Here is a 25530-nt window from a genome sequence, read left to right as displayed (position 1 = left end):
ACAGTCTCTGAATTTTTCCTGTTAGGTGTTCCTTATTCTAGTCATTTTGATGACAGGTGGTTGAGGGGATGTATAGCCGAATATATCAACCACGATCCAGGGAAGGTGCACCCCAGAAAGTTTTGGAGTGATGGAAGTCACCACCAAAAAGAAAGAAAAAAAATAAAAAGAGAGAAAAAAGAGGAAAAAAAAGAGAGAACCCAGCTGACATGAACCCCCAAAATAAGATTTATGAGTTATGTAAAGAAAAATGAACAAACAAAATGACCAACCAAAGAAAATGACAAGAATAAAATGCAGAACCCAGTCAAAATGAACCCCAAGAATAAGATTTATATAATAGAACAAAAACGAATACACAGAAACACTGACAGAAGAAGATGGGAGGGTGGAAGGTTATTTTGGTTCTTCCTGGGTGTATCTTGATATCTTTGTTAAAGGACTCAACTTTTCAGAGATATGGGGAAATTAAAACTGCTTTATATATAAAGGTAGTATTGAATAGGGAAAGAGGATTACCTGCAGCGGATATCTACATGTATATTAACAAAAAAAAAAAAAAGAAAGAAAGAAAGAAAGAAAGAAAAGAAAAAGAAAGAAAAGAAAAAGAAACCCAGGTATATGTATGAAAAAGTTCTATTTAAAAAGTTATTATGGAATATGTTTATTAAACCTCTTGTTGTGATGGTAAGTAGGTTTAAAAAATTAAAAGAACAAGAATTGTGAGAATGAATTTAAAAAGTTGTATTTATGAAATATACAGGTTTCAGGGCAATACAGAAAGCTTAATAGCTTAACATATTGTTTTCCCCTGATGCTGGGGTTTTACAGTTTCATAGGAACCCTGTGGTGGTTTTCCTCTTGTTCTTTTGGCTTGCCTTCTGGGAGAGGGGCCGGGTGCACTGTTTTCCCGTCAGTCTTGCTTGGATTGAGTTGTCCTGCAGGTTATCAAGGGGCTGCAGTCTGTGCAAATGTGTTTTTTTTTTTTTTTGGTTTTTGTTCTCTGGAGGTTTTTGTTCTTTGGCAGCTTTTTGTGGCTTTTCAGGGGGTCAGAGTAAAGAAAGAATCTGTCTGAACCCAGACTTCCTCCTCAGATAGAACCCTCAGACTGTTCTCCTGAATGTCCAGAACACACAGACTCCCCCTCTGCAAACTCCGCTGAACAGTGCAACCTCCCACAGGCGGTGTGCACACCCAGCCTTGTCTCAGTATTCGCCCGATGCCCCCACTTGTCTCTGCACCCCTATACTGCTAAAAAGAGCAATATCTTTCCAGGGAGCCTGCCTCTGGTGGCTGCTTTTGCTGGGACTGTTGTCTGGTTCTCTCAGGCACAGAGTGGTAGCATTCAGGCCCTCAGCCAGTCGCAGAAGGCCATGTTCCTAGACACTGCCAGCTAGCTCCCATACCAGGGATCAGGTGTGGGCAGAAGGGGAGTGCTCCTAGTGGAGCAGTGGTGCAAGCAGCAGAAAGCCACAAGCTCAGGGACCATGGACTGGAAACTCCGCAGGACTTTCTCTGGAAGGGATGGTCGCCAGTGGTGGCCATCCAGGGTCTGTGGGCTTAGGCCTGTTCCCATGACTGCCCAATTCTACCAGCTGCCCCTTAAGATCTTTTGCCTTTTTTGAGTGCTTTAACCTCACTCCAAGTTAATGCTGGTCCCCAATCACAGGGCACTTTCGTATGTGGTATTATTTTCTAATGGGTCACTTCTGGTGGTTCCCTCCCCCTTCTGTTTATCCTCAATAATAGTAATAGTTCGAGCATTCCCACTCTGCTTTACCTCTCCACGGATGTCTTCTGTCATCATAGAGATCCAGAATATATAATCTTACAACCCAGGCTGATTTCATGGGTGTTCAGAGTGTTCTGGTAGATAGTTAGCTTACTCTAAGGGACCAGTTGAAACAGGGTCTCCTACTTCTCTGCCATCTTGCCCCTCTTCTCTCTCCGTTTTTCATTTTCTTATACTTTTTAATTTCTTCTTTGATTTCCTGGTTGACCCATTGTTTAGTGACATGTTACTTGACCTCCATATATCTGTGTTCTTTCCATATTTTTTCTTGTATTTGTCTTATAGTTTCATAATGTTGTGGTCAGAAAAGTCACATAATATGTCATTGAACTTCTTGAATTTATTGAGGTTTATTTTGTGGCCTATTATATTTTCTATTCTGGATAATGTTCCATGTGCATTTCAAAAAGATGTGTATTCTATTTTTGAGTATATATTATGAATATATCTGTTAAGTCCTTCTGTTCCAATTTGTTATTTCAAAGCCATTATTTTCTTGTTGATTTTCTTTTTAGATGATGTGTCCATTGTTGTAAATGGGGTGTTAAACGCCCCTACAGTATTGTATTATTATCAATTAGGTCCTTTATGTTTGTTATTAATTTTTATATATATATGGGTGCTCCTATACTGGGTGCATAAATATTTACAATTGTTTTATGTTCTTGTTTCATTGTCCTCCTTATTATTGTGCAGTGTCCTTTTTTGTCTCTTGTTACAGTGTCTGTTTTAACATCTAGCTTGTCCAATATAAATATTGCTACTACAGGTTTCTTTTGACATCCATCTGTGTGACAGATATTCCTCAGTTCTTGCACTTTTAATCTGCCAATGTCTTTAGGTCTAAAATTAGTCTCCTTGTAGGCAGCATGTAGATAGGTCTTTTTTTTTTTAAATATCCATTCTATGACCTTATTTTTTTTTTCCTACTGGAGCATTTACTCCATTTACATTCAATCCAGTCAGGGATAGATACGTGGTTTATTGTCATTTTATTTTTTTGTTATGTTGTTATTTCTGAAGATTTTCTCTCTGATCCTTCTCTCTCTCTCTTGCTCATCCTTTTCTGGATTTCTGTAGTGGTGTATTTGGATTTCTTTCTCTCTCTTCTTTGCATACTTAGTCTTTTTGTTGTATGGGTACCATTAAATTTGTATATAACCATTTCTGCATATAGCAGTCTATATGAAGTTGATGGTTGTTTACATTTGAACCCACCCTTTACTCTTCTCCTCTCCATGTTCAAGGTAAATTTTGATAGATTTTTTCATCCTTTTTTTGGTGAGTTCCTTGACTTTTTTTTTTTTACAGAAATATTCATTTTTACTGCCTTTATGTTGCCTACCTCCAGCCTGTCACTTGTAGTGCCCTGCTGTGTGTCCTTTGTTTCCCAGGGCTTGGCACATCTGGGAGTGCACATGCAGAACACATACTGATGTGTTCTGCATGTGCACTGCTGTTTTGTCTGAGCTGCTTTATCCTTCAGGCCAATAGTTCCAGAGGCTGTCTTTCCCTGTTGTGAGAAGTATTTGGCCCTGGGATGAATGTGACATATTTTAACTAGGTGTACTCTGGTCTGCTTGTGAAATAAGAGCTGTCATCACCACGACTAGAACCAAGGCTTTGCAAATCTTCTGGGTTGGGGGACACAGTGTAAGCAAGGGTTTGTGCCTGTCTTCTAGAGAAGTGGGTCTTACAGGGCAAGACTGGGAGAGGATGATTTCTGGAGCATGGGGCTTTGGTGTAACAAGTTAGGCAGTGAGCATTGGTCCTGGGCTTGTTCTTTCAGGTGGCCCTGTACTTTTGCTGAAGAGAAGGTGTGGGAAATGGCTCTAGCCAGTTCCTTTGTTCCCAGAGGGTCTCTCCATGAATGCTGCCTCTGTGGAATGCACTCTGAAATGAGCAAATAACCTCCCTACTCTGTGCCTCAGGTGCTCCTCAGGTCACTGTCTCCATGCTCTATTTCCACAAGTTGTTTCCCTGCCTTCTCTCCAAGAGCAGTACAATGCTATCCAGATTGTTGACCTTTAAAACTCTGCAGTTTAAGTTCCACTTGTTGTCAGAAGTCTTAAAATTCAGCCCCTCTCACTTTCCATGCCAACTGTTATTTGTGCACTCCATGTGTGTTAGTCTGTCTCTCACCCTCTTCCATGACTGTGGCTCCCTCCTCACTGCAGCCACCGCAATCCATTTCTCTCCCAAACCACATCTCCAGTCTTCCTACCTTCTTTGATGTGGCCTCTTCTCTACTTTTAGTCATGGAGTTTGTTCTGCTAGTCTTCAGATCAATTTCTTGATTATTTTGGATGATTTGGTAGTTATCTAGTTGTATCCATGGAGCAAGGAGAGTCTAGGGTCCTCCTACTCCTGCCATCTTCCAACAATCTATATCAAATCTATAAACATTAACAATAATTCTTAAATATCATCCAATATCCTGTCAATATTCAATTTTTTCCAATTGTCTCATAAATGTGTCACCAATATTTTCCCTCTTACTTTCTTTTTGGTCTCTTTGTATGCACTTATTTTTCCTTCATTGAGGAGCTAGTTAATTCCCACAAAAATAACTCTGCACATGTCACTCCGGTCTTTGAAATAATTATATTTTATAGCCCAGCTTTTCCTCAAACTCAACTTTCCATCATATTCCTAATATGCAAAAATAAAGGATAGTTTTATTTTGTGTAAGGGATGCATTATTGAGCATCTTTCATAATTTAAAACTCCTATAACCCCTCTGGAAAACAGCATGGAGACTCCTCAAAAAGTTGAAAATAGAGCTACCCTATGACTGGGTATTTACACTAAAGACACAAATATAGTGATCAGAAGGGACACGTGCACCCAAATGTTTATAGCAGCAATGTCCACAATAGCCAAACTATGGAAAGAACCTATATGTCCATCAAGATGAATGGATAAAGAAGATGTGGCGCACGCACACACACACACACACACACACACACACACACACACACTGGAATACTATGCAGCCATTAAAAATGAAATCTTGCCATTTGCAATGACATGGATGGAACTAGTGGGTATTATGCTGAACAAAATAAGTCAACCAGAGAAAGACAATTATCATGTGGTCTCTATGATATGAGGAATTTGAGAGGCGGGGGGGTGGTTTGTGAGGGGATAGGGAAGGAAAAAATGAAACAAGATGGGATCAGGAGGGAGACAAACCATAAGAGACTCTTAATCTCACAAAACAAACTGAGGGTTAATGAGGGGGAGAAGGGTAGGGAGAGGGTGGTTGGGTTTTGGACATTGGGGAGGGTATGTGCTATGGTGAGTGCTGTGAAATGTGTAAGCCTGATGATTCACAGACCTGTACCCCTGGGGCAAGTAATACATTATATGTTAATAAAAACAATTAGAAAAATAAAACTCCTATAACCCAAATCTAATTGTGATAGAGAATGAGGTCTTATTTTGTTAACAGAATAAAATAGTACCATTATTTCCAAGACCATCTTCAAGGTCCATGGTGTTGTTTGGCAATAGCATACACAATTCACAGTATCATTAACCTTTACATTAATGGAATTTTTAGGAATTTTTAACTAGGTTGAGGTACTATGGGTTTTTAAAAAGTACGTTACCTATAAAATGGTCATTTAATTCATACTTTTTAATTTAAAAGTTGGATACTTTGGTTTTGCATATAATACAACTGACAATACTGTATCATTATTCCCTAAGCATATTGTCTGTTGCTATATCTCTGTAGACAGCAATATATCTTACCCCTTCTCTGCCTAAAGAATTCTTATCAATTCTCTAAGATCCATATATAATAGCTCTATCTCCTTGAAGCCTTCTCTCATCTTGTTTAGACAGAATTAATTTTTCTTTTTTCTTCTTCTAAAATGCCCTGCTTTATATCTCTGTTGCATCACTTATTATGGTGTGACTATTAAGCTATTCATATTATTCTATCATTATAGTTAGTATGTTAGTATGCACTTCATGGGTAAACTCTTGCATTTGCCCTCACTGGGCTTAGCATAGTACTTACAGTTGAGATGCAGAAAATGTTGACTTTAAGTAATGTTATATGGTTATTATAAAGATTAAATGAAATAATTTGTATCAATTGCCTGATGCCGTGCCTGGTACTAGTGTTCAGTAAAGTTTCCCTTCTTTTTTCTTCATACACCAGCCTCACTTCTCTCAAATCCCTATGTATTCTCTCCATGAGAAGAAAATACAGATTTCTTGTTTTCATGGTTCACATGTCTCTTCTTCAGGGTACTCACTATTTTGCACCTTTCATTCATTCATTTATTTAAGGTCACTGGCTCTATTTGTATCAGAGATCCTCCTCAGTCAGCAAACAGAGAGAAGATGACATCTCCACCATTCCTGGATGCCAATCCTATGGAGAACTCATCACTAATTAGTGACATCAAGATTGAGCCCCCAGAAGAACTTCTGGATAATGATTTCAACCTGCCCCAGATGGAACCAGTTGACCTCTCTTTTCACAAGCCCAAGGCTTCTCTCCAGCCTGCCAGCCTGCTGCATGCTCCAGTACACCCTACCAAGCCACAGCCTGCTCTCCAGACACTTTTAGGGTCCACTTCAACATCTAACACAGGCACATCAGCAAATGCCCCTACAGTTCTGACTTCAGGCTCTATCCTGTCCTCCTCTCAGAGCACTGGTGGCCAGCAGATCTTACATGTGATTCACACCATGCCCTCAGTCAGGCTACCAAATAAGTTGGGTGCCCTGAATACCATCCCACTTGTAGTACAGTCACTGCCCATGGTGTATACTACTTTGCCTGCAGATGGGGGCCCTGCAGCCATTACAGTCCCACTCATTGGAGGAGATGGTAAAAATTCTGGATCAGGTAAGCTTCAGTGTGCCTCTTTCTGGGCCTTGACTTCCTCCATCTATTCTCTTTTGGAAATGTCCTATTTCCTATCTCTTTTCACCCCTTTTAATTATTTGTGCACACAGCTTCAAGAATATTTATAAATACTATTTTTTATCATGTCTCTTCAGTGCTTAAGAATGTGCAATGAGCACTGGGTGTGGTGCATAAACAATGAATCTTGGAACACTAAAATATAAAATTAAATTAAGATAAAAAAAAAAAGATGTGCAATGATGCTCTTTTGTTTAGTCCAGGACTCTCAAATTGGTGCATACATATATTTGAGTGAAATACTATGTATCTTCCTGGAACCTGTGTGTTATTTGAAAATAAGTAATTTAAAGCATTTTATATTTTAAAAATGTGATTTTTATTAGAGAAAAATGTACAATTTGAGTAACCTTTTAAGATAAAGCTGCAATGCCAAAAATAGCTTTAAGCTTGTTAAGGCACACACCCTGGGACATTCTAAGAAAATGTGCTTATCTGTCTATGCCACTAGGAATGCTTTTGTGGAAAAGTTGAGAACATTTCTGTCCCTACATATTCAGCCATGCTTACCACCTGCCTCTCCCAATACCATATATTTTCTCTTCCCTACAGGTAAAATAGTTTTATTTGAAATATTGCCATCTTCCCTGTGCTCCCCTCCATTTGGCATCTATCACACTCCATTTTACTTTTTTTATTTGCCTGTGTTACATGTATATGGGCATTCTTCCCAAATGAATTGTAAATTTCTCAAGGAGAAAATCTCTTATTTCCTTTTGTGCATCTTCAGAGAAGTTAACACAATGATAGATAGTAGTTGTCATGCAACAAATAATTTGATAAACAAACTTGAAAATATGTACAGGAGAGAGTTCATATGCTATAATCTTCCTTTTTATTTAATCTTAAAAATAAGTTCAGAATTCAGAAAGGACTAAATTAAGTCCCTCTTTGACCACTATCTCCCAGCCACCCAGTTCCCATCATGGAGATGTGTCTACTTTAATTTGTCATTGGAAATGATCAAAGACAATTGTATGATGTGGTTCAAAATCTTTAGCTTCATCACATCTGTAGAATTACAATCAGTTTTGTATGTTGTGCCTTAGGAAGGACATTGGGAAATTGGAGTATAATCAAAAGAGAGAATTAGGATGGTGAGAGATTTCAAATACATGTCAAACAAGGAGCTGATAAATATTTAGCATGAATTTAAAAGACAAAGGGAGATATGTGGATGGAAATGACTAAAAATGAGATCTTAGCTCAGTATAAAAAATACTTTCTAACACTTTTCTCATTGAAATTTAATGCCTGTAATCATTCTATCATCACCAAATGTAGGAGACTGAAAAACAACATACTAAGCATCGAACTGTTGAGACTCTGTAGTGTTTTCTCTGAATAAAAATGATAATCTAGGGCACCTGGGTGGCTCAGTGGGTAAAGCCTCTGCCTTTGGCTCAGGTCATGATCCCAGGGTCCTGGGATTGAGCCCCACATCAGGCTTTCTGCTCAGCAGGGAGCCTACTTCTCCCCTCCCACTGTGCCTCCTTCTCTGCCTAATTGTGATCTCTTGTTCTCTCTGTCAAATAAATAGATAAAATCTTAAAAAAATAATAATCTATTAGTGGTTAATTGTGATAATGATAAGTGTTTATGACAGTCTTATTTTTGAGATTTCCCTGAGGGTTTAATTAAAATTTCAGTATCAGTTCCCATATACGAAGAGAAAGACAAACAAAAAGGAAACAAGAAAATACAATTCCCTGAGAATTCGCTGATATCAAGGTAGTGATAGCACTAAACAATAATTTTACAGGGCTTTGAATTGCCCCCATAATATTCCTCAGTCATCCAGAGCCACTCTGAATAAACAAAATAAGTTTTAAATATTTCAGTGTAATTTTAAACTAAAACCATTAGCCCAAGAGTCTCCAAAAGGGATGCTTACACTTTGGTTGGGAGGTGGGTGAATGAGGAATGCACACAAAACTATCGGAGCACAAAAAGAAAGTATCAACATTTCTATTTCTATTTTCTCACCCTTTACATGTTACTTTGATTTTTCATAATGCACACAAAATTTTAGTATACTAGGACATTTGTAACATACGTGCACACACACATGCAGAGACACACATACACAGAAATGTATGCTTAAAACTTTTTAGTGTACATACAATCAGAGTATGGAGGTAACTGCAATAGCAAAATGTTCCACTCCCCCCCACACAACCTTATTGCCATGCTTAAGCTTCTCCCATATAGAAATTTCGAAGCTTTAACTAGATCTAGGAGACAGGTGACCATTTGATTGAGTTTTGGTAGGGATCTGAAACAACAGTGGTTGACAATAAATATTTGTAGGCTTCTCCCAAAATAGCTGAAAGGGAAAGATGCCAATATGTATCAAGCACCTACTAGGTAGTAGGTATGTGTTTCATTTCATTAACCCATTTCCATTTGGGGGCACAAAAGCCAAAAGAGATGTCCTCATTTCTTTTTTTTTTTTTTAAGATTTTATTTATTTATTTGACAGACACAGATCACAAGTAGGCAGAGAGGTGGGCAGAGAAAGAGAGAGAAGCAGGCTCCCTGCCGAGCAGAGAGCCTGATGTGGGACTTGATCCCAGGACCCTGCGATCATGACCTGAGCTGAAGGCAGAGGCTTAATCCACTGAGCCACACAGGCGCCCCTAGCAGAGAGCCCGATGCGGGGCTCGATCCCAGGACTCTGGGATCATGACCCGAGCTGAAGGCAGAGGCTTTAACCCACTGAGCCACCTAGGCACGCCCCAAGATGTCCTCATTTCTGAAGTGAACCTAGGCATTGATCTTTGGACAGTCAGTAAACTATTTAGAAAGTTCAACTCAACAAACACGAATTGAGCCAGACATTTCAGGACACCCTTGTTGTGGAGGCTAGAGATAGAAAATTAAATCATACTCAGGTCCTATCCTACTTAACTCAGCTATCCTAGAGAAGCTCATTCCAGTGGTACCAGAATGCTCCTATTACCTTCCCTCAAAGGAATTTTAGCTATGCTGAAAATTTTAAATGTTCTTCTCTTCCTTTCATAAAAACACACTTCTTCCATCCTTGACTTTTCTTTATTTCTCTATCTTGTTGCTACTTCTCATTGTGGGGCAAAATGGGAATCCTTAAAATGATCACAGAGGCATATATATTTGTAGCCCACACTGCTCTTTTTCTTTGCATTTAGTTAAAATTGACACCACCTCCATGTCTTCACTGGATATCCCAAGTGACAGTGAGGAGAGTGCAATTGAGAGTGGATCTTCGGCTTTACAAGGTATTCAGGGACTACAGCAAGAGTGAGTAGCTTTTGTCTTTATTTCAGGTCTGTCTGTGTATATATGTGTGTGTGTCTGTAGCAGAAGTGAAACAAATTCTCAGATACAATAGTAAGCATTTAAGGATAACAAAATATAGGTAGATCAGTGAAAAGATGGTGGAGGAGTAGGGGACCCTATATCAACTGGTCTGCTGAATTGAGATGTATATCTACCTGACCATTCTGAATAACCATGAAATCAGCCTGAGATATAACAAGATAGATCTGGATCTTTACAAACAGAATATCTCCAGTGGTCAGTCTTGAGGTATGAAGTGGGAGCCATGATTCCACTGGCAGATATCAGAAGATAAATGGAAGCGGGAGGGAGCTGCCATAAGCACTGATGCCGGGAAGATGAAATAACACAGGAACAAAAAAGTGTCCCACACTGGAGACTGGGCACAGATTTAAAGACCATTAGCAGAGGGGAAGAACTTTAGGACAGCCCCTAAGACTGAAACCTGGAGCTACAGGAGCGCATGTCTGAACTGGAAGCAGCTTGCAGTTTTAGAAGCACAAAGGACAGAGATGTTCCAAGCCCTGGGTGTGAGGGGTGGGAGTTCAGCTCTTGGGTGCACAACCCAGAATCCTGTGGATATAGCCACACAGACAGAAATGGAAAGAGTGTGACCTGTAGAGCTCAGTGAAGATCAGACTGCAATCTCTCTGTTCTGAGACACAGGTTTGTATATGGTCACTTCTTTTTTTTTTTTTTTTTAAGATTTTAGTTATTCATTCGACAGACAGAGATCACCAGTAGGCAGAGAGGCAGGAAGAGAAAAAGAGAGGAGGAAGCAGGCTCCCCGTGGAGCAAAGCCTGATGTGGGGCTCAATCCCAGGACCCCGAGATCATGACCTGAGCCAAAGGCAGAGGCCCTAACCCACTGAACCACCCAGGTGCCCCTGTATATGGTCACTTCTGCTCTGACTCTTGGAAGTGATGCAGAAAGCCAACAAGAAAACCACCAGAGAACAAAAGCCCCCCCCAACCAGTTTATACTGCTCCACAGGGGGCAGGGTAATTCTGCTCAAATAGGAATGTCTGAGTAACAGTGTAGCAGGCCCTTCCTCCAGAAGACAGGGTGGAAGAACAAGAAACCAACAACCCTATGAGCCCTATAAAACACGTGCATCTTGCTTGGATTGTGCTCAATTATTTAGACTCTGTACATTCTCCCAACCACCCCTCAACAGAAGGACTAAGAGGAGGAACCCCCCAAAAAGGAAGAACCAGAGACTGTGACCTCTGCCATGGAACAAATGGATATGGATATAACCAAGATGTCAGAAATAGACTTCAGAGTAACAATTAAGAAGTCGATATCTAGGCTTGAGAAAAATATTAATGACAATATAGAATCTCTAAGGGCAGAAGTGAGATCTGATCAGGCTGAATTTAAAAATGCTATTAATGAAATTCAGTCTATAGTGGATACTCAGACTGCTAGGGTAAACAAGGCATAAAAATGAGTTAGTGAGATAGAGAGTAAGATGATAGAAAAGAAGGAAACCAAGTAGGCATAAGAAAAACAAATTAAAAATCAAGGAATCAAAATGAAAAAGATTAGTGACTTAATGAAACATTCCAATATCAGGATTATTGGGATCCCTGAGGGGTTGGAGAGAGAGGGAGGTCTAAAAGATTTATTTGAGCAAGTCTAACTGAGAACTTCCCTAATCTGGGGAAGGAAACAAGCATTTGTGTCCAAGAGGCAAGAGAGGACCCCATCCAAGATCAGTGAGAATAGAGCAATGCCACATCATATCATAGTACAATTTGTAAATTATAGATCCAAGGAAACAATCTGAAAGTGGCAAGGGGGAGGAGATTTCTTACATATAGAGAGAAGAACATCAGAATAAAGTCAGACCTGTCCACAGAGAAATGACAAGCCAGAAAGGGCTGGCAAGACATATCCAGTTTACTAAATGAGAAGAACAGACAGCCAAGGACACTTTATCCAGAAAGGCTGCCATTCAGAGTGGAGGGAGAGACAAGGAGCTTCCAAGACTGGGAGACACTGAGAGAATATGTGACTGCCAAGCTGGCCCTGCAAGAAATATTAAGGGGAGTTCTACAAAAGGAGAAAGACCTCAGGAGTGACATAGAACAGAAATTTACAATCTATAGAAACAAAGACTTATCACAGGCAACATGACAACAATAAAATAATATTTTTCATTAATCACTCTCAATGAATGGCTGAAATGCTCCCATGAAAAAGCACAAGGTGGCAGATTGCATTAAAAGACATGACCCAACCATATGCTGTATACAAGAGATTAATTTTGAACCTAAAGACACATCCAGACTGAAAGTGAAGGGATGGAGAACCATCTTTCATGCCAACAGATGGCAAAAGAAAGACAGGGTACCAATTCTCATGTCAGACAAATTAGATTTTAGGCTAAAGACTGTGGTTAGAGATATAGAAGGACACTATATCATTCTTAAAGGGTCTAAACAAAAAAAAAAGGATCTAAAAATTGTAAATATCTATGCTCCCAGCATGGCAGCAGCCAACTACATAAGCCAACTGTTAACCAAAATGAAGAGACATACTGATAATAGTATGTTAATAGTAGGAGACCTCAACACTCCATTCTCAGTAATGGACAGAAAATCAACAAAGAAACAAGAGCTTTGAATGACACACTGGATGAGATGGACCATAGGTAAATACAGAATATTCCACCCTAAAACAACAGAATATTCATTATTCTCAAACACACATGGAACTCTGTCCATAATAGAACACATTCTGGGTCACAAATCAGGTCTCAACTGATACCAAAATACTGCAATAATTGCCTGCATATTCTCAGACTACAATGCTTTGAAACTGGAACTCAATCATAAGAAGAAGTTTGAAAGAAATTCAAACTCTGAGAAGCTAAAAACCATCCTTCTCAGGAATGTTTAGGTCAACCAGGAAACCAAAGAAGAACTTAAACAATTGATGGAAACCAATAAGAAATGAAAGCACATGGGTCCAAAACCTATGGGATACAGCAAAGACTGTCCTGAGGGGGAAATACAAAGCCAGCCAAACCTCACTCAAAAAAATAGAAAAATCTCAAATACACAAATCAACTTTTCACTTTAAAGAATTGGGGAAAGAACAACAAATAAAGCCTGAGCCACACATGAGAAGAGAAATAATTAAGATTTGAGCAGAGATCAATGAATTAGAAACCAGAACTACAGTAGAGCAGATCAATGAAACTAGAAGCCACTTCTCTGAAAGAATTAATAAGATTGATAAACCACTGGCAAGACTTAGCCACAAGGCAAGAAAAAGGACCCAAATTAATAAAATTATGAATAAAAGGGGAGAGATCACACCTAACACCAAGGAAATGGAAACAGTCATCAGAAATAATTATCAACAATTATATGCCCATAAATTAATCAACCTGGAAGAAATTGATGCATTCCTGGAAACCTATAAAGTACCAAGACTAAATCAGGAAGAAATTGACAAGCTGAATAGACCAATAACCAGTAACAAGATGGAAGTAATGATCAAAAACTTCCCAAAAAGTAAGATTCCAGGCCTGATGGGTTCCCTAGGGAATTCTACCAAACATTCAAAGAAGAAATAATATCTATTCTCCTGAAGCTGTTTCAAAAAACAGAAACAGAAGGAAAACTTCCAAACTCATTCTATGAGGCCAACATTACCTTGATCCAAAAACCAGGTAAATACCCAATCAAAAAGGAGAATTTCAGACCAATATATCCCTGATGAGTATGGATGCCAAAATTCTCAACAAGATCCTAGCTAAATAGGATCCAACAGTACGGTAAAAGGATTATGCACCACAACAAGCTGGGATTTATCCCCAGGATGCAATAGTGGTTTAACATTCACAAATCAATCAATGTGATAGGACAGATTAGTTAGAGGAAATAAAAGAACCACATGGTCCTCTCAATTGATGCAAAAAAAAAAAAAAAAGCATTTGACATAATACAGCATCCCTTCCTGATTAAAATTCTTGAGTGTAGGGATAGACGGAACTTTCCTCAATTTCATAAAAACCATCAATGAAAAGCCCACAGTGATTATCATTCTCAATGGGGAAAAGCTGAGAGAATTTCCCTTAAGATCAAGAACACGACAAGGATGCCCACTCTTGCCACTATTTTTCAACATAGTACCAGAATTTCTAGTAACAGCAATCAGACCATAAAAAGAAATAAATGTACTCAAGTTGATAAAAAAAAAAAAAAAGAAGTCAAACTCTTTTTTTGTAGATGACATGATACTTTATGTGGAAAACCCAAAAGACTCCACCCTCAAATTACTGGAACTCAAACAGCAATTCAGTAATGTGGCAGAATATGAAAGCAAATGCACAGAAATCAATTGCTTTCCTGTACACTAACAATGTAACTTTGGAAAGAGAAATTAGGGGATCAACTCCATTTACAATAGCACCAAAAACCTTAAGATACCTTGGAATGAAACTAACCAAAGAGGGAAACCTTCTATACTCCAGGAACTACAGAAAACTCATGAAGGAAATTGAAGGAGACACAAGAAAATGGAAAAACATTCCATGCTCATGGATCTGAAGAATTAACATTGTCAAAATGCCTATGTTGCCCAAAGCAATCTATACTTTCAACACCATCCTGATCAAAATACCAATGGCAATTTTCAACATGCTATAAAAAATATCTTAATATTTGTATAGAACCAGAAAAGACCCCAGTCGCCAAGGAAGTGTTGAAAAAGTAAAATAAAGCTGGGGGCATCACATTGCATGATTTAAAGCTCTATTGCAAAGCTGTGATCACCAAGACAGCTTGGTACAAAAACAGACACATAAACCAATGGAACAGAAGAGAGAGCCCAGATATGAGCTCTCAACTCTATGGTCAAATAATCTTTGACAAAGCAGGAGAAAATATCCAATGGAAAAAAGAATCTCTTCAATAAATGCTGCTGGGAAAATCTGATGGCAATATAGAGAAGAATGAAAGTGGACCATTCTCTTACACGATACACAAAGATAAATTCAAAATGGATGAAAGACCTCAATGTGAGACAGGAATCCATCAAAACCCTAGAAGAGAACATAAGTAGTAACCTCTTCAACACTGGCCACAGAAACTTCCTTCAAGACAGGTCTTTAAGTGTGGAGATTCCTTAAGAAATTAAAAATAGAGCTTCCTTATGATCCTGCATTTGCCCTACTAGGTATTTACCCCAAAGATACAGATATAGTGAAAAGAAGGGCCATCTGTACCCCAATGTTCATAGCAGCAATGGCCACAGTCGCCAAACTGTGGGACGAACCTAGATGCCCTTTAACAGACAAATGGATAAAGAAGATGTGGTCCATATATACTATGGAGTACTATGCTTCCATCAGAAAGGATGAATACCCAACTTTTGTATCAACATGGACGGGACTGGAAGAGATTATGCTGAGTGAAATAAGTCAAGCAGAGAGTCAATTATCATATGGTTTCACTTATTAGTGGAGCATAAGGAATAACACGGAAGGCATGGGAAGATGAGAGGAGAAGGAAGTTGGCGGAAATTGGAGGGAGAGACGAACCATGAGAGACTTTGGACTCTGAGGAACTGAGGGTTTGGGAGGGGAAGGGGGAGGAACTAACTGAGGGTTTGAGAGAGGAAGGATGTTGGGTGAGCCTTGTGGTGGGTATTGTGGAGGACACGTATTGCATGGAGCACTGAGTGTGGTGCATAAACAATGAATTCTGGAACACTGAAAATAAATTAAACATATATATATATATATATATATATATATATATATATATATATATATATATATATTTTAAAAGCAGGTCTCTAAAGGCAAGTGAAACAAAAAATGAACTTTTGGGCTTCATCAAGATAAAGAACTTCTGCACAGCAAAGGAAACAGTCAACAAAACAAAGAGGCAACCCACAGAATGAAAGAAGATATTTTCAAATCACACTACAGATAAAGGGCTGGTATTCATGATCTATAAAGAACTTCTCAAACTGAACACCCCAAAAAACAAAAGAAAATAATAATCTAGTCAAAAATGGGCAGAAGTCATGAACAGACACTTCTCCAAAGAATACATAGAAGTGGCTAACAAACATTAAAAATGTTGAACATCATTAACTGTCAGGGAAATTCAAATCAAAGAGAGAAATCACCCTACACCATTAGAAAGGGAAAAAATTAACAAGGCAAGAAATGAGAAGTGTTGGAGAGGTTGTGGAGAAAGGGAACCCTCTTATACTGTTGGTGGGAATGCATGGTGATACATCCACTTTGGAAAACAGTGTGGAGGTTCCTCAAAAATTTACAAATAGAGCTACCCTATGACCCATAAACTGCACCACTGGGTATCTACCCCAAAGATACTGATATAGTGAAAAGAAGGGGCACATGCACCCCAATGTTCATAGCAGCAATGTCCACAATAGCCAAACTGTAGAAGGAGATGAGGTGCCCTTCAACAGATGAATGGTTAAAGAAGATGTGGTCCATATAAACAATGGAATATTCCTCAGCCATCAGGAAGGATGAATACCCATCATTTGCATCAATATGAATGGAACTGGAGGAGATTATGCTAAGTGAAATAAGTCAAGCAGAGAAGGACAATTTTCATATGGTTTCACTTATTTCTGGAATATAAGCCATTAGGAGAAGGAAGGGAAAAATAAAGAGGGGGGGGAATCAGAGGGAGAGAGGAACCATGAGAGACCATGGACTCTGGGAAACAAACTGAGGATTTTAGAGGGGATGGTGGTGAGTGATGTGTTAGCCCAATGATGAATATTCAGGAGGGCATATGTTGCATGGAGCACTGGGTGTTATACAGAAACAATGATTCTTGGAACACTACATCAAAAACTAATTATGTACTCTATGGTGACTAACATAACATAAAAAAATAAAAAAGCAAAAAACATGTATAGGTAAATTGCATTGCAAGCGAAGGTGTGAGTTTGTATGCACACATGTGCACGAACATGCATGTTATGACAGTTACGTTCTAATTGTCTAGACCACCAATTTTGCCCTTGAAAATCTATTAATTTCAAAAATCTATTAATTAATCTATTAATGTGAAATTATTAAACAGCATACTGTTTCTCTCTGTAAGTTTACAGCGCTCTTTACTTCCTATCTTAGAACTAATCAAGTAGTTGTACTGCCTTTTAACAACTACATAGTATGAAAAAATACATTTATATAAACACAAAATTGATTCCTGTTAGAGTGGAATACCCACACTGGGAACAGAAACCACCCAAGGTAACATTACCACCTCATGGGACCTGCCCCTACTGAGAAGAATGGCAGATTTGAGGGAATTGCTTGAACTAATTGGATTATTTCTTCTCTTGAAGGTCTACTATTAAATTTGCACACATTAAATCTATGTATGAGGTGATCCCACTGTATGTAAGTCCATTTATTTAGCTTCCATAGTAAAACCATTCTTTGGTACTATCTTTCTTTCTTTGCTCAGACCATCAGCAATGACCCTAATGCAGGGAGAGGAGTCTCTTGAGTTGAAGAGAAGACGGATTCACCAATGTGATTTTGCAGGATGCAGCAAAGTGTACACCAAGAGCTCCCACCTGAAAGCCCACCGCAGAATCCATACAGGTCTGCGCTCCTCCACCTCATTCTCAACACACACACATACACAGAGTCTGTGAGAGATAGGAAGAGAAGAAAGTCTTGAAATAAAGACTGACCCATTTATACTCATGGACACAGGTTTCATTAATGGATTTTACCCTTATGTCTTTTTCCTATTCAAATGTAGCTTTTATAAAACCAATGTAGGAAAACACTAATTCTGGTGTCTTCTGAATAGGCATTATCCCCATTGAACATTCATGTGTCTTTCTAATAGGGAAGTAATAACACTTATGCTAAGATTAAGGAACTAAGATATCACTCCCTCCCTTGATACCAGATTCCCACAGGTTTTACTGAGTATTAGAAAGCACAAAGGCAATTTAAACTAAGTCAAATTAAAGCAGGCTCTTGGAGCTAGGCACAATCCACTAACCTATAGCATACCTTTGTTCGCTAGAAAGAAAAAGGTGCATATTAAAAAAAAAAAAAAGAGGACATGGGGAGATGGAGAGGAGAAGGGAGTTGAGGGAAATTGGAGGGGGAGGTGAACCATGAGAGACTATGGACTCTGAAAAACAATCTGAGGGTTTTGAAGGGGCAGGGGGGTGGGAAGGTGGGTGAGCCTGGTGTTGGATATTATGGAGGGCACAAGTTGCATGGAACACTGGGTGTGGTGCATAAAAAACGAATTCTTGTACACTGAAAAGAAATTTTAAAAAGAAGAAAGAAAGAAAGAAAGAAAGAAAGAAAGAAAGAAAGAAGAATGAAAGAAAGAAAGAAAGAAAGAAAGAAAGAAAGAAAGAAAGAAAGAAAGGAAGGAAGAAAGAAAGGAAGAAAGAAAAAAAGAAAAAGTAAGTAAAGCAGACCTGATGGAGATTGTGCCAAACTGGAGGGCACTGCCCCATCTAAAAGAGAACTGTCACTCAAATCCAACTAAGCATTACCATATTTTCCCATTTTTAAGGAAAACAAGAAAAGCAAGATTTTTATGTGAAATGTCTGAGATTTTGAATGTTGGCATAAAATTAAAAAAATATTATAGCACCATGGACTCAAAGAAACCTGCCTATGGGCCAGGTGTAGATTCTCAGTTATTTGTTTGTACACCCTGCTTTGGAAACTCCTTCTCCCCAATAATCTCCAGCTCAGAATTGAGTTGTGGACACCATGGATAAGAAAGAGACCTTCCTTTCTCGTAAACATGCACTGCATTACATTTGCTGTATTAGGATTTGTATAGAAGAAACCAGAATTCTACATGCTGTGCCCTGAAGTTATGAGAAGGTGATGATTTTCCAGGCTGCATTGTCACAACATTCCTGTGACACTCTTCTTATTGATGTTTTCTTTGCTTCTCTTTCATGTACAGTGCCGGTTGATTACACACGTGTGTGTGCATGTGTATGCATGTGTGTATATATGTACATACATGTATAAATATATATTAAGTATTTAACCTAAAAATTTCAAAATGTAAAAGTGGGATAGTTTACTGTACTGTCATGTACTCTTCACCTGACTTTAACAATTATATCAGTATATGGCCAATCTTGTATTTTCACATCCCTACTGACTCCTCCATTCTCCACAGTAATATTTTGGAACAGATTCAGACATCATCATCATAGTCAAATACTTCAAAATGTATTTTTAAAAGATAAAGATTTTTTTTAAATATGCAGAAGATTACTATCACATTAAAATTCCTGATATCAATTTTCCATAATATCAATATCATATTTCTTTTAAATTTTTTCTTTTTTTAATTCAAATTCATTAACATGTACTGTATTATTAGGTTCAGGGTAGATTCATTAGTTTCAGGTTAATGATTCATTAGTTGTATATCACCCAGTGCTCATAACAAGTACCCTACTTCTCCCAATTATCCCATCCCCCCCATCCACCTCCCCTCCAGCAACATTCAGTTTCATCCCTATAATGAAGAGTCTATTATGGTTTTCTCTCTCTCTGTATTTATCTTGTTTTATTTTTCCTACCCTTCCACTATGTTCCTCTGTTTTGTTTCCTAATTTCCAAACATAACTGAAATCATATGGTATTTGTCTTTCTCTGACTGACTGACTTAATTTACTTGGTATATTACACTCTAGTTCTATCCACGTTGCCCCAAATGGTAAGATTGCATTCTTTTTGATGGCTGAGTAGTATTCCAGTGTGTGTGTGTGTGTGTGTGTGTGTGTGTGTGTGTGTGTTTAAACTCTTATTTATACACTCGTATCTTGATGGACATCTGGGCTCTTCCCATTGTTTGGCTACTATGGATAATGCTGCTATAAACACTGGGGTGCATGTGCCATTTTGAATCACTATTTTGCATTCTTTAGATAAATACCTAGTAGTGCAATAGCTGGTTCATAAGGTAGATTTATTTTTAAGATTTTGAGGAACCTCTATACTGTTTTGCAGACTGTTTTGCACCAGTTTGCATTCCCACAAAGAGTGGAAGTGTATTCCCCTTTCCACACATCCATGCTGATGTTTGTTGTTTCTTGAGTTGTTAATTTTAGCAATTCTGACCAGTGTGAGGTGATATCTCATTATGGTTTGATTTGCATTTCCCTCATGATGAATGATGTTGAATAATTTTTTATGTGTCTCTTAACCAAATATGTCTTCTTTGAAGGAATGTCAGTCCATATCTTCTGCCCATTCATTGCCTGGGTTATTTGATTTTTGTCTGTTGAGTTTCATAAGTTATCTTTATGTTTAGCTAGCCAACATGTACTACATCATTAGTTTCTTATGTAGTGTTCAATGATTCATTAGTCACACATAACACCCAATGTTCATGACAACATGTGCTTTCCTCAATACCCATCACCCAGTTACCCATCCCCCCACCCTCCTCCCTTCTGTAAATCTCAGATTGTTTCATGGAGTCCAGAATCTCTCATGGTTTTTCTCCCTCTCTGATTTCTTCCCATTCTGTTTTCCCTCCATTCTCCCGTGGCCCTCTGCACTATTCCCTATATTCCACATTATGAGTGAAACCATATAACTGTCTTTCTCCACTTGACTAATTTCTCTTAGTATAATCTCCTTCAATAACACCCATTTCAATAAAATGGTGGGTATTCATCCTTTCTGATGGCTGAGTAACATTACATTGCATATATGAACCACAATTTCTTTATTCATTCATCTGTTGAGGACATCTCAGCTCCTTCCACAGTTTAGCTATTGTGGACATTGCTGCTAGGAACATTGGGGTGCATGTGCCCCTTCTTTTCACTACACCTGTATCTTTGCAGTAAATACCTAGTGGTTCAATTTCTTGGTCATAGGGTAACTATTTTTAATGTCTTGAGGAATCTCCATACTGTTTTCCAGAGTGGCTATAGCAGCTTTCATTCCCACCAAGAGTGTAAGTGGGTTCTCCTTACTCCACTTCTGTGCCAAAATTTGTGGCTTTCTGGCTTGTAAATTTTTTGCCATTCTAACTGGTATAAGGTGGTATCTCATTGAGGTTTTCATTTCTATTTCCCTGATGGCTAGTGATGTTAAACATTTATTCATTAGTCTGTTATCCATTTCTACATCTTTGGAGAAGTGTCTGTTCATGTCTTCTGGCCATTTCTTGACTGGATAATTTTTTTTTGGGGGGAGTGGTGAGTTTGATAAGTCCTTTGTACATTTTGGATACCACTCCTTCATATGTAATGTTGTTTGCAAATATCTTCTCCCATTCCATCAATTGCTTCTTTGGTTGACCGTTTACTTTGCTGTGCAGAAGTTTTTAATCTTGACAAAGCCCAAAACTTCATTTTTGCTTTTGTTTCCCTTGCCTTTAGAGGTGTATCTTGAAAGAAGTTGCTGTGGCCGAAGTCGAAGAGGTTATTGCCTATGTTCTCTTCCAGGATTTTGATGGATTCCATCTCACATTGAGGTCTTTCATCCATTTTGAGTTTGTCTTTGAGTATGGTGTAAAAGAATTGTCCACTTTCATTCTTCTGCATGTAGTTGTCATGTATTCCCCGCACCATTTATTGAAGAGACTGTCTTTTACCCATTAGATGTTCTTTCCTGCTTTGTCAAAGATTAGTTGACCATAGTGTTGAGGGTCCATTTCTGGGGCCTCTGTTCTGTTCCATCTATCTATGGATCTGTTTTTGTGCCAATACCATACTGTCTTGATGATGACAGCTTTGTAATATAGCTTGAAGTCAAGCATTATGATGCTCTCAGCCTTAGATCTCTTTATCAATATTCCCTTGCCAATTCAGTGTCTTTTCTGGTTCCATACAAATTTTAGGAGTGTTTATTCTAGCTCTGTGAAAAATGTCAATGATATTTTGATAGGGATTGCCCTGAAAGTGTAGATTGCTCTGGGAAGCATAAACATTTTTAACAATGCTTATTCTTCCAATTCATAAGCATGGAATGTTTTTCCATCTCTCTTGGTCTTCCTCCATTTCTTTCATAAGGGTTCTATAGTTTCCAGTGTATACATTCTTTACCTCTTTGGTTACGTTTATTCCTAGATATATTATGGTTTTGGGTGCTATTGTAAATGGAATCAATTCCCTAATTACTCTTTCTTCAGTTACATTTTAATGTATAGAAATGCAACTGATTTCTGTGCATTGATTTTGTATTCTGCCATGTTGCTGAATTGCTGTATGAATTCTAACAACTTGGGGGTGGAGTTTTTTGTGCTTTCCACATAAGGTATCATATCACCTGTGAAGAGAGGTTGACTTCTTTCTTGTCTATTTGAGTACATTTTATTTCTTTTTGTTGTCTGATTGATGAGGTTAGGACCTCCAGTAATTAGTTGAACAATAATGGTGATAATGGGCATGACTGTTGTATTTCTGACCTTAAGGAAAAAACTCCCACCTTTTCTCCATTGAGAATGATATTTGCCATAGGCTTTTCATAGATAATGAATGATATTTGCTGTAGGCTTTTATGATATGGTGGTATATTCCCTCTATCCCTATACTTTGAATCAGGAAATACTTTTATCAGGAAAAAAAAGTACTTTATACATTTAATCAGGAAAGCATGTTGTGTTTTGTCAAATGCTTTTTCGGTATCAATTGAGAGGATTACATGGTTCTTGTCTTTTATTAATGTGCTCTATCATGTTGATTCACTTGTGAACATTGAACCACCCTTGCATCCCAGGAATAAATCCCACCTGCTCGTGGTGGATCATCATTTTAATATACTGTTCAGTCCTATTGACTATGATCTTATTGAATATCTGGACAGGCATATTCATCTGGAGTATTGATCTGTAATTCTCCTTTTTGAGAATTGGTTTTTGGATCAGGGTAATGCTGTCCTCATAGAATGAGTTTGCAAGGTTTCCTTCTATTTCTATTTTTTGGAATAGCTTCAGTAAAATAGGTATGATTTCTTCTTTAAATATTTGGTAAAATTCCCTTGGGAAGCCAACTGGTCTTGCTCTTGGTTTTGGGAAGTTTTTGATTACTGCTTCAATTTCTTTGCTGGTTAATGTTCTGTTTGGATTCTCAATTTCTTCTTGTTTCAGTTTTGGTAGTTTATATGTTTCCAGGAGTGCATTGATTTATCTAGATTGATAAATTTGTTGGCATATAGTTGCTGGTAATGATTTCTAATAATTGTTTCTATTTCCTTGGTGTTAGTCATGATCTCTCCCTTTCATTCATGAATTTACTAATTTGCCTCCTTTCCCTTTTCTATTGGGTAATTCTGGCCAGAGATTTATCAATCTTATAGTTTCTAGTTTCTTTGATCCAGCTTCTAGTTTCTTTGATCTGTTCTACTGTTTTACTGTTTTCTATTTCATTGACCTCTGCTCTAATCTTTATTATTTCTCTCCTCTTGCTTGGTTTATGCCTTACTTGCTGTACTTTCTCCAGGCCCTTCAGGTTTAAGTTAAGCTTGTGCATTTGCTATTTTTTTTTTCTAATTTTTTGGCAGAGGCTTGGATGGCTATGCATTTCCTTCCTAGGACTGCCTTTGTGGTAACCTATAGGTTTTGGATCAATGTGCTTTCATTCTCATTGTTTTCCCTGAATTGTTTAAGTTCTTCTTTAATTTCCTGGTTGACCCAAACATTCTTGAGCAGGATAGTCTTTAGCTTCCAAGTGTTTGAATTACTTCCAAACTTCTTCTTGTGGTTGAATTCCATTTCAAAGCACTGTGGTCTGAGAAGATGCAGGGAATAATCTCAGTCTTACTGAGTCCCTTACTAAAGGTTCTGATTTTGTGGTCCCATGTTATAACACTCCCATGTTATATCAATTTCCAGAAGCCAGCTTATGGAGGCTCCCCCACTTCTGTTAGTATCCCTATATCTTCCTTTACATTAATGACTCAACATATCCTACCTTTCAAGGAGAAGTCATTTTTCTGCTTGTAGAGATCCAGATATATATTTTTACATCTCTGGTTGATTTCATGGATGTTCAAAATGGTTTGATAGATATCCAGGTATATTCCCCTAAATTCCTTATAGATTTGGATACCAGCCCTTTATCTCATAAGTCATTTGCAAGTATCTTCTCCCATTCCCTAGGTTGCCTTATAGTTGTGTTGATTGTTTCCTTTGGTGTGCAAAAGCTTTTTATTCTGATGAAGTCCCAATAGTTCATTTTTTATTTTATTTCCTTTGCTTGTGGAGGCATGTCCAGAAATAAGTTGCTGTCTCTGAGGTCAAAGAGGTTGCTGCCTGTGCTCTACTATAAGACTTTGATGGATTCCTATCTCACACTTAGGTCTTTCATTCATTTTGAATTTATTTTTGTGTACAGTGTAAGAAAATGATCTAGTTTCATTGTTCTGCATGTGGCTGTCTAATTTTCCCAACACCACTTGCTGCAGAGACTGTTGTTGTTTTTTTCCATCGGATATTCTTTACTGCTTTGTCAAAGATTGGTTGTCCATAGAATTGAGAGTTCATTCCTAGGTCCTAGATTCTCTGTTCTGTTCCATTGATCTATCTATCTGTTTTGGTGTCAGTACCATAGTCTTGATGATTACAGCTTTGTAATACGTCTTGAAGTCCATAATTGTGATGCCTCCAGCTTTGGTTTTCTTTTTACTTTTTTAAGATTTTATTTATTTATTTGTCGGGGTGGGGGAGTACAAGCAGGGGGAGCAGCAGACAGAGGGAGAATCAGGCTCCCCTCTGAACAAGGAGCCTAATGTGGGACTCAATCCTAGACCCTGGGATCATGATTTGATCTGATGGCACACACTTAACTACTGAACCATATAGATATCTCTGGCTTTGGTTTTCTTTTTCAACATTTCTTTGGCTATTTAGGTTCTTTTCTTGTTCCATACAGGTTGCAGAATTCTTTGTTCAAGCTCTGTGAAAAATGATGGTCTTATTTTGAGAGGAATTACATTTAATTCAGTACTCTAGATATTTTAACTTTATTTGTTCTTCCAATCCATGTGCATCAAATGTTTTTCCATTTCTTTACGTCTTCCTCCTTTATAAGAGTTCTATAGTTTTCAGAATACAGATTTTTTTTTTTACACCTTTGGTTAAGTTTATTCCTAGTTATCTTCTGGTTTTTGGTACAATTGTAAATGGGATCCTTTCCTCAATTTCTCTTCCTTGTAATTCATTGTTAGTGTATAGAAATGCAACAGACTTCTGTGCATTAAATTTATATCTGGTGACTGCTGAATTTCTGTAATGGTTCTATAAATTTTTTGGTGGAATCTTTGGATTTTCTATAGAGCATCTTATGAAGAGTGAAATTTTGACTACTTCTTTCCTGACTTTGATGCTTTTTATTTATTTTTGTTGTCTGACTGCTGACACTAGAACTTCCAGTACAATGTTGAACAACAGTGGTGAGAGTGGACATCCCTGTCATGTTCCTGACCTTAGGGAGAAA

The 25530-nt window shown here is 38.1% G+C and overlaps 1 protein-coding gene across 2 annotated transcripts in view; it reads left to right on the top strand.

The window, feature by feature from the left end:
* The window catches only part of KLF8 (Kruppel like factor 8), a 295796-nt gene that overhangs the window by 242373 nt on the left and 27893 nt on the right, over positions 1-25530 (top strand). Inside the window, exons 3-5 of one of the 2 annotated variants that reach the window (XM_032848968.1) lie at positions 6098-6662; positions 9908-10019; positions 17541-17680. In XM_032848968.1, the coding sequence (XP_032704859.1) occupies positions 6098-6662; positions 9908-10019; positions 17541-17680 (817 nt within the window). The remainder of the gene's footprint in view (positions 1-6097; positions 6663-9907; positions 10020-17540; positions 17681-25530) is intronic. The other variant, XM_032848969.1, reaches the window with a different exon arrangement.

The sequence above is a fragment of the Lontra canadensis genome, unplaced genomic scaffold, assembly GCF_010015895.1.
Source record: "Lontra canadensis isolate GAN:19392208 unplaced genomic scaffold, GSC_riverotter_1.0 scaffold216, whole genome shotgun sequence".
Classification (NCBI taxonomy): Eukaryota; Metazoa; Chordata; class Mammalia; order Carnivora; family Mustelidae; genus Lontra; species Lontra canadensis.
The sequence above is the reverse complement of the archived record's forward strand: the minus strand, read 5'-3'. Positions and strand labels throughout refer to the sequence as shown.